The sequence below is a fragment of the Schistocerca serialis genome, chromosome 5 (assembly GCF_023864345.2).
Source record: "Schistocerca serialis cubense isolate TAMUIC-IGC-003099 chromosome 5, iqSchSeri2.2, whole genome shotgun sequence".
Classification (NCBI taxonomy): Eukaryota; Metazoa; Arthropoda; class Insecta; order Orthoptera; family Acrididae; genus Schistocerca; species Schistocerca serialis.
This window is the reverse complement of record NC_064642.1, coordinates 14,309,385-14,320,251: the sequence shown is the minus strand read 5'-3', so window position 1 is coordinate 14,320,251 and position 10,867 is coordinate 14,309,385. Positions and strand designations below refer to the sequence as shown.

The 10,867-nt window shown below is 39.1% G+C and overlaps 1 protein-coding gene across 3 annotated transcripts in view; it reads right to left on the bottom strand.

Annotated features, from left to right (window-relative positions):
• Positions 1–10,867, bottom strand: part of LOC126481249 (nuclear pore complex protein Nup155) — a 267,575-nt gene that overhangs the window by 95,244 nt on the left and 161,464 nt on the right. For all 3 annotated transcript variants that reach the window (XM_050104864.1, XM_050104862.1, XM_050104863.1), the window contains exons 15-16: positions 6,734–6,828; positions 6,443–6,539 (exon numbers count right to left, since the gene is read on the bottom strand). In XM_050104864.1, the coding sequence (XP_049960821.1) occupies positions 6,443–6,539; positions 6,734–6,828 (192 nt within the window). The remainder of the gene's footprint in view (positions 1–6,442; positions 6,540–6,733; positions 6,829–10,867) is intronic.

The following is a 10,867-nucleotide window of genomic DNA, read 5'->3' as shown; positions in this document are numbered from 1 at the left end:
ATGTATCAGTGTGCTTGATGCTCTGGTGCCATGCCAACTGTGGGCGGTTGAATGGTCTGTACAAGACACATTCCGCATAATGCAATGTAGTACTCAGCTTTGGGACCTTGCACTTTCAGACCAAAATAACGCGTACATTTAATGTAGACACTATTAATGCGGTAGTTTTAGGTGAAGGGTATTCTGAACTGTGATTGCATCAAATACTGCTAGATTCATTAACAAGTGTCCAAAACTCCCTCGTGCCAGTTTTTATTACTTTATTTTTTTTCCACAAGATTATGGACTGTCTGTCTGGTCACTGAACTGTTTGTTCTCTTTCTTTAGCCTTGGCAACTGTCATATTATACATCACCCACAGAATATGAGTCACGTGGTAAGAAAACAGTACTTTGCCGATAAATGTGATGAATAGTGAGAGCAGGTGAGATACTACATAGACATCTCACAGAAATGAAAACAACAAATAAACGGGCATGAACAATGTTACAACATAGGAATTCAAGAGTCAAAACTTCCAAACCAAATGCAACTTCATTAACGTTGGAAACATGTTTTGTCGGAGCACAGGGAAAACTGTTGAGTTCATTTGTTGCAGCTTATGTGAAACTGTTATGTTTTTATCATTTCTTTGGGAGTGATCACATTCACATTAACACCTGAATCGGGCGAGAAGGCATATGTCACTCACTCACCAGGTGTACAAGTTACGTGCGTCGATTAAATTCATGTGAGACACATGCTGTCACTGATGCCTTGTATGACACCAGATGTGTTTTCTGGTGGAGGATTCAGTTGACTGGTCACTTTGTCACCAAACTTTTGCAGTTCCCATTTGAAAGCCACTTCATTTTGGCTATTAAATGAGTTGTTGTGCAGAATTTACTTTCATTATAGGTCTCTTCCTTACACCCCGCTGTTGCAGACTGATGTTACACCAGGACAAAAAACATAAATTTTAATGCAACAAATAGGTACTTCAATGTGATGGACAGCTCATAATTGTGTGTTTGTGTGTGTGTGCGCGCGTGTGTGTGTATAGGGGGACACGATGGAACCGTCATCGCTTAACGAAGACGTCATGGCTCTTGCTCAACGAAGACGTCATGGCTCTTCGCCTCTGCTCAATATTGCACTTCTTGAGCTTGGATTGGACCATTCACTGTTTCTAATTTGCCTTTTTTTCCTTCCCTTCTTCACAGTTTAGTACACGTCCTTCCTGTTTTCATGCTCGATCTGTATTCAGTTTTTGACAGGAGCTCATGCCACTAAATCTGAGGGGGTTACGATAGGGAATTTCCCGTGTGAGAATCTGAAGGGCCTAAAGCACATGATTGTGAGACTATAACATTTATTTATGCTTCTGAAATCTGTTCGTCTTGTTCTGAGTCACCATTATCTGTGCTGTAGGCCTTTCACGAAAAGCTGTATCACTGGTTTCTCTGATGTTCACTTAAATGTGGAATCAACGTCTGTGTACTTTAGGCTCTTATGGTTCTCAGTGACTCATTTGTATTCTAGTCAAACGACCATGGCGGTAGACATTAGTACTCGAGTTTAATCATTTCCACAAATGGCACTTTGTGTTTTGAGGTGGTTGTTTACTATGCAGGACTTCGCTATTATGTGAACTGTAAACATGAACTATGTTGAATATGTTTTAAATACTACCAGAAAAGTTAAGTTGTGAGGACAGCTCATGAGTCCTGCTTATGTAATTCAGTTGGTAGTACACTTGCCCACAAAAGGCAAATATCCCAAGTTTGAGTCCCGGTCCTGCACACAGCTTTAATCTGCCAGGAATTTTCTTATCAGTGCACATTCCGTTGCAGAGTGAAAATCTCATTCTGGGAACAGAAACGTAAATTACCAGTGAAAGTTTGCCACAAAGGAACTAAGGCCTTCGAGAACAGATCCTTTGATTGAGACAGAAACGAAATCAAATAACTGTGACTACAAGCGAACATTTAATAAGGAAGTGCACAGTTAGCACAAGTAGTTGTATGGGTACAGCATAAGAATATCTGATTTTGAGCCCGGAAGTAAATGCGTGAACTAATCCATCTGTTAGAGATCTTTCATATTTGCCCGAAAAAAATGGGAAAGCACAAAAGCTCCCATTTATGCAAAAATGTGAAATGGAGAGCTGCGAAGGCTTACAAATTATTTTGTTATTGCCCTCAGCTATACTTTATTGAGAGAGAGAGAGAGAGAGAGAGAGAGAGAGAGAGAGATAAAAAAAAATTTTCTTTTTCTTTCGTCAGATAAGTCACGCAAATAGTAATAGTAATAATAATAATACTGTTTCTGTTATTATTATTGGTAGTGGCTGTAGTTGTAAAAACTTGTTGGTATGCGTAACTGTTATACAGCGAATGCTATTATTTCACACACTCAACTTTTTCTGAATCTAAAAATTTGTGAACACTCAAATTATATTCTTATGTGCTCCCACTGGGAAATTTGCTTTTCAGAAAGAACTTTATTTATTAGTCTATATCAATGTTATCCACTTACAACATTCCCCATCACATACAGTACCCTTACGATAGTACTTCTTTCCAATTTATGAAATAAATTCCGGAACTCTCATTCTTAGGATAGCTTTTAGTTCTCTCAGCAATGGATTTGTAATCTCACCTATTTTTGTAAAACAATTGTCCTTCAAGTTTTTCTTTATTTCTGGGAACATAAAAAACTAACAAGGGGCAGATAATGAAGCCAGGATAATCATTACAGTATTGCTTTTGGTCAAAATTTCATGACCAAGCAACAAAGTGCAAGCAGGAGCATTATCGGAGTGCGAAAACCTTTAACCATTCCACCACAGGTCTGGACTTACTTATTTTCAGATTGCTTCACTCAAACATCATTAAAATTTTAAGTGGTACTCTTTATTGATCATTTCACCTTGTGGCAAGGACTCATAGTGCACTATGCCATTAAAATCTAAGAACACAGTGAGCATAACCTTCTCATCTGACTGCACTTACTGAATTTTTTTTCAGTCTAGGTAGTTCAGAGCAATTCCACTAGGACAACTGAGCCTTACTTTAAAATTCACATCAGTAAATCCGTGTTTTATCACTGTTATGACTCGCCTCAGTAGTTCTGCATTGTTTTTGACTTCACCCTGGACAACCTGCATTGGTTACAATTTTTTTCCGAAATCCAGTAATTTTCGAAAAAATTTACTCAAAAAATCTGAACTATTTCATGGAATAAGCCATCTGATATGCCAACATCATCAATGACTTCTCCGACTGTGATTCAACAATCACTGACAGTAACTTCTTTCACTTTCTCTGCTGTTTCATCAGTTGATGTGCTGGGGCATCCAGGGTGCTGGTCATCTTCCAATTTCATGACCTCCTTTGAAATACTTATGACACTTTTTTTACTCATAGTAGACTCCCCAAACGCAATATTTAACATTTACAGAACTTTGATATACTTTATTCCATTCTTACAGCAAATTTTAATATAGATTCTCAAACAAATACTCACCAATGCTATCAAAACATATTTAATCTTCTCAACAGCTGACAAGAGTAAATATCTGATATGGCTAACATTTTACAGATACTTTTCAGATGTTTCCCAATTCAATGACAAAAACTGGCCTAACACAACAGGCAAAATTATAAAGGGTCTATTACATTTTTGAACACTCTTAGTAGAGTAAGATTTGTTGCATTTCAAAGCAGCTCATCGAAGGAGACTTCTACTTCTCCATGCAAAAAACACAAGAGTGGGCCTTAAAATCTACGGAATAACTGCACTATATTGTGTTGAAAATCCTATCAGAATATATACATTGGTTTAAAAAGAGATAGTGAACAAATATGCTTTCAGATGAAGAAGCAATCTATTCTACATCTGCAACAGATATATGAATACAGAAGCTCTCCTGCGAAACTTGCGGAACTAGCACTCTTGAAAGAAAGGATACTGCGGAGACATGGCTTAGCCACAGACTGGGGGATGTTTCCAGAATGAGATTTTCACTCTGCAGCGGAGTGAGTGCTGATATGAAACTTCCTGGCAGATTAAAACTGTGTGCCGGACCGAGACTTTAACTCGGGACCTTTGCCTTTCGCGGGCAAGTGCTCTACCAACTGAGCTGTAAAGTTTGGAAGGTAGGAGATGAGGTACTGGCAGAAGTGAAGCCGTGAGGACGGGGCACGAGTCGTGCTTGGGTACCTTAGTTGGTAGAGCACTTGCCCACGAAAGGCAAAGGTCCCGAGTTCGAGTCTCAGTCCGGCACACAGTTTTAATCTGCCAGGAAGTTTCATATCAGCGCACACTCCGCTGCAGAGTGAAAATCTCATTCAAGTGATACCTCACGTACAGATATCACATGATAGTTTGCATATGGCAGTTTTGTGCAAGATTATGTGGTAATAACACACTTGACCACTTCACCCAAATGATTGCCCTTTTTCTCACCTTCCATAACTTACGAAAACCAAACTGTTACTGTAAATCTGACAAATCTTATACACCTTAAGAATGCAAAAATCAAGAGCTGGTCATATCAAATGCTGCTGAACTGTCAAATTCATCTGTCCCTTTCCCATGTTGCTGAAGTAGTATCTGGCATTCTCATAGAAGAACAGACACATACCACAGCATGATTTTCTGTCCTGTGCCCCTTTCTAATTTTTCTGTAGTTTAGTTATAGAATCAACAATGTCAATCTTTCTGACAATATTATATCCCCTCAATGTCTATCAAGGTATCCTACTGTCAGTAAAGAAGAATTTGACAAAATACTGAAACACGAAGTGCACTTAGCATTTTATTCTATCCTGGTGTCAGCATTCCTCAGGACTAATATTGCCACCTGCACTGAGGTGACATAAGTCAGGAGATACCTCCTAATATCGTGTTGGACCTCCTTTTGCCTGGCATAGTGCAGAATTCAATGTGGCAGGGACGCAACAAGTCACTGGAAGTCCCCTGCAGAAATATTGAGCCATGCTGCCTCTATAGCTATCCCGTAATTGCACAAGTGTTGTCAGTGCATGATTTTGTGCACAAATGCACCTCTTGAGCACGTCCCATAAATGTTTGATGGGATTCATGTCAGGTGATCTGGGTGGCCAAATCATTTGCTCGAATTGTCCAGAACGTTCTTCAAACCAATCGCGAACAATTATGGCACATGACATAGGCATTGTCATCCATAATAATTCCATTTTTGTTTTCTGCAAAATGGTCTTCAAGTAGCAGGGTGTAACCATTTCCAGTTAATGATCGGTTCAGTTGGATGAGAGGATCCAATCTATTCCATGTAAGCACAGCCCACACCATTATGGTGTCATCACAAGCTTACACCGTGCCTTGTTGACAATTTGGGTCCATGGCTTTGTGGGGTCCGCAGCATACTCTAACCCTACTATCAGCTCTTAATGGCAGAAATCTTGTGTCATCTGACCAGGCCACTGTTTTCCAGTCATCTAGGCTCCAACCAATATGACCACGAGCCCAGGAGAAGTGCTGCAGGCGACATCGTGCTGTTAGCAAAGGCACTTGCATCGGTCACCTGCTGCCATGGCACATTGACACCGTATTTCACAGCTCTGTCATAACCGATACATTTGTTGTACGTTCCACTTATTTTCTGTTGTAATTTCCATGTAGTGTTGCTTGTCTGTTAGCACTGACAACTTTACACAAGTGCTGCAGCTCTCAGTCAGTAAGTGAAAGTTGTCAACCACTACATTGTCTGTAGTTAGAGGTAATGCCTGGAGTTTGGTATTCTTGGTCCACTCTTGACACTGTGGATCTCTCAGAATATTGAATATTCTAAGCATTTCTTAAATGGAATGTCCCATGTGTCTAGCTCCGACTACCATCCCACCTTCAGAATCTTAATACCCGGTGCCGATGACCTTGCTGTTTGGTCTCCTCCGCCAAATCAACCATCTTAATACCCGCCGTGCAGCCATAATTATGTCAGAAACCTTTCCACGTGAATCACCTGGGTACCAATGACAGCTCTGCCAATGCACTGCCCTTTTGTGCCTTGTGTGCGCGATACTATCACTATCTGTGTATGTGGATGTGGATATTGCTGTCCCAAGACTTCTGTCACTTCAGTGTATATTTCACAAATAGTAGTAACTGCTGGGAGGAACTATTCAGCGCTATTGCTCTTACTTCCAAAATTCAAAAGCCATCAGATTTGTGATGCTGACTGTACAGGATGTACAGTTAGGATTAACTGTTCCTTTGCATTAAAAACTTTACCAAAGGTAAGGGATACAGCTATTGTATTGCTAGTATTAAACTGTTCTTGATTCAACAGATATAACATTATTAATTTTTGGTATTATTTGAAGAACATTTGTGAAACAAATACGTGATTATATTTTTATTTTAATTTTAATGTTGGTGAATTTGCTGGAAAGTTCTATAATTACTCATACGCACTTACTCTGGCACATGCAGCATCTTCATTGCGATATAGATGGGGACAAATATCCCTTAACCTTCCGCTAATGGCATCAATTGATGCATTGTCGTTCAGATAGCTGAAAACATAATTTAAAATCAGTAAAAATGTGTATTCGCAAGAACAATTAGTAAAAGCTGTAATTGTCTGAGGTTCATCATAACCATAAATGAAATGAAGGTAATTTCAGTGATTTTTACTGAAAAAGTATTCAATCACATGTAGACAAACACAGCAGAACAAGTCACTTTTTAGATTAAGAATGAACTTTACCTGTTGATTAGACTGTTGATGAGAACAGAGCACAGTTCGTGGCCAATTAAAATTAAGGTCTGGAAAGTAGTATTCAAAAGCTGTGTCTGGTGTTCCTGAAACCCAAATTAGATACTACATAATAACAAAACTGAAAGGAAAATATTTTCAAAATAAAAATAGAAGTAGGCATAACTATTTAGTTTCTACACTTGCTGCTGCTTGGTACATAACAGTTAATCACTATCTTAATTTGAATGAGAATTGTAAACTGCTTATAAAATAGGGGAGCAATTAAATATTATTAAACATAAGAACATAGCACATCTACCACAGTTAACCAATGTCCTGAAAGCACGAGAGAATATGTATATAATGGCCTAATATTAGTAATTAAATTTGTGTTTCATTATTTAGTTTAAAAGATGCTAAATTACAGATGAGGACGCCTTCTCCCTTATTATATCAGCACTCAACATTGCACAAAAGGGCCAGAAAACAAAAACTGAAGAACTGTGATTAAGTTATTGCTAACTCACCAAAGACCTCAAACTGCTCACTGATTGGAGCTATTTTTTCTTGTGACAGTGTCAACATAAAGAATTCCCATTTACAGCCCAACACACACAGATGCCACTAGCCAGAGCCAGGCTCAAAATTACTTCTTTCTGAATGAATTTACCACTAGATTTCTAATACCACAGAAGTATTTATGTAATTTGCAGGTAGTTTTTGAGTACAACAAGTGAAATTTTTAGTCTACTTTTAATGTGTTTATAGGTAATATTAGTGTCTCTCTCTATCATCACCTTCCCGATTTTTTTGTGTGTGTGTGTGTGTGTGTGTGTGTGTGTGTGTGTGTGTGTGTGTGTGTGTGTGCGCGCACACATTGTGTGTGTGTGTGTGGGGGGGGGGGGGGGGGGGGCAGGTGGGCTACTTAAATTTTTATATTTCTCCTGAATAACTCTACAGTGCTGCTTCTAGCAAAATATGTTTCTAAGTGTAACATTGAACTGCATTAAATTTCTACAAAAAAGATTCTATTGACCTTTTTCCAAATTGCAGGGATGAAAAAATCGCAGGTTATTGCAAATAGAGTGTCAGTGGTGTAAAATTAATGTTAGTTGTACATGATGTGGATTAACAATAAATACTGAATGTGTGTACCACATCTAGGTCCAGTAGACCCATGTTAAGGAATAAATTGTGTTCTGGGGGCCATAACAGGTTGGAGAAAAGTGGGAAGTGGGTACAGGGTACAACTGTAAGTGAAGGTAGTTCACTTTAATGTGTCGTGCATTTCCCGCCTTCGTAGATCTGCAAAAAGACGAGTGAACAAGCAACTCACCACTCTCTTTACCCCATCTCGCCATAAGAAATAACTACAGGATGTTTCACTTTTCTCACAGCGCATCTTATGCAGTACTCGCACATGCGTTGGGGTGTTATTTTCTGAAAAGTGTGTTAACACTAAATGGAATACAGATATGGGTTACTAATAACAGTAATGCAAGAAACACATATGGACAGAGCTACGTAAATTTCTGCACACTGTTGCAAACTGTTAGAACGGAAATTCATTCTTGATCATCCAGTACAGTAAGTTTAGCATCTTCTGGAAAAGGCAATTTGCCCTAAGACTAGCACTGCTCGCTTCTCAGTCTGCAGATCGACTATACCTCTCCAAGATTTCATGTCCAGTGCTCTTACACGAGTAGACAAAATAACTTCACTGAGCTCGTATGTATAGTGCAGTTATTTTTAGTTTCTTGAGCAAGTACTGGCTTGCATTATTCTGTAAAAATGCTCAACAGCTTGATCTGTCAGCTGTGTACAACACTTAAGAGCCTGCCCAAGTATAACACGTTACCAATATGTGTTCGACAATGTCGCATTTGTTGTCTTCACTATCAATGATTGGATTACTTCTCACAACAAAAGTTTTACCTAATGCTTCACCACCGCCTCAGCTACGCCAGCATCTGAAGAGGCTTAAACCGGCTCTCTCTCCAATAGCAGCATGTTACCTCCAGTGTTATGGGACTTCAGACATTTCAGTGGAAGTCAAGCAATGCATTACAGCAAATTACTTCTGCAAACTTGAACATACCATCATACATATTCACACCAATCTTTTGATCTTTTTGATCATTCATTAATTCATGACCAAATGCCTACAACAGGGTTTCACGGCTTCCAGTACACTGTCAACGGTAGACAAGTGCCACATTTACCAATCCAGTTTCTTTCCCAACAACACTACATAGCAACTGGCATCACACTTCTAAATTAAGCACTTCTCTGTCATTCTTTATGGCAATGTATTTTACCAAAGTTCACTTGATAACTGCAAATAAGTACTCAATAAACTAAAATTAACTTCACTATATAAACATGTAGTGTTGGTGGAAAAGATATTTGACTGGTAAATGTGGCACCTCACTGCTGCCTATTGTTGGCAGCTTATTGTAATGCCGTGTCACTGTGTTGTATGCACATTAATGGATGACCAGAAAGTTACACATTTCTCTCACCATTAATTGTGTTCCTGGTAGACTGCATAAATCTCTTTCATTCATGAATTGCTGACACTTGTAGACCAGGCTGTACCGAGTGGATACACTTATTACATATCCCTAATACAATTCTACTGCATTTAAATGTGCTATACTCATTTAATAATTGTTCTTAACCCACTTCACTTAACAATAAACATTAATTTTATTCCATCAAAATCACATTTTTAATAATCTGTGATTTTTCCATCCCCTGCATTGTGGAAACTATTAGGTTTAGAGAAAAAATTAAATGGATTTTTTTGTAGGAATTTAATATACCTTAATTTCATTCTGGGAAAAATTTTTGCAAATTTTTGGCAGAAGCAGTGGCTTTACAGTCATCCAAGAAAAACAAATATGTGACCTTTAAACAACATCCCCCTCCCCCCCCCCCCCCCCTCCATGGCCAGGATTTTTAGTAAGTTCTTGACACAACTGTACAAAAATTTTTGAGTACACAATTTTTTCCCCTAATCCACCTCCTTTGGCTTCTGTACACTAGGCTACCCCCTGCAAGCTGTCAGCAGACCTTCGCCCTTCGCCAGCCAGTCCTGCCTCCACCACCTCACTCTCACCACATTCTACCCATAGAACTGTAATCCGAGCACTGTAGATTGAGCCAGCACAATGCGGGTGTATTGCCCCCCCCCCCCCCCCCTCGTGTGTGTGTGTGTGTGTGTGTGTGTGTGTGTGTGTGTGTGTGTGTGAGAGAGAGAGAGAGAGAGAGAGAGAGAGAGAGAGAGAGAGAGAGAGCTAGCGAGCACATGCATGCTTTAGCTCGAAAAGGCATGTATTCGAAAGCTAGTAAAGTTTTCACTTTTTTCAAGTACCTCTCAATGACTCAATATTTCTATTACTCTGGACAGATAAGTTAGCCCATAGAAGAGTAAGGCTTTTTTTCCCACAATTTTGGTTTAAAGTAGTAAATACATAAGACATTTTTGTGTGTGAGACCTCCACATTAATGGAATTTTAACACTTTTTACATCCATTCAATGCACTACTCATTTTATCAATATTTACCTGTGAGTAATTACTCGTTCACTCATCACTATTTTCATTCTTTTTGTATTTGGCTTCCCTGTTAGCAGAAGTTTACTCTGTTTCCAAATAGCTGTTTTAGATTTCATTTCTTAGTTCTTTAACCTCTATGTCACACACGATTATCCTGGATACCAGGTTAAATCTCATCAAATCCTGAAATACAGTCGCAATGAACAGATTCTGTCGGGATTCAGTGTACCACGAAGAAAAGGCAGTCAGATTTCCAGTACTTGATTTCACCTTTGTTGTTGTTGTAGTTGTCGTCTTCAGTCCTGAGACTGGTTTGATGCAGCTCTCCATGCTACTATATCCTGAGCAAGCTTCTTCATCTCCCAGTACTTACTGCAACCTACATCCTTCTGAATCTGCTTAGTTATTCATCTCTTGGTCTCCCACTACGATTTTTACCCTCCACACTGCCCTCCAGTACTAAATTGGCGATCCCCTGATGCCTCAGAACATGTCCTAACAACTGATCCCTTCTTCTAGTCAAGTTGTACCACAAACTTCTCTTCTCCCCAATCCTATTCAATAACTCCTCATTAGTTACGTG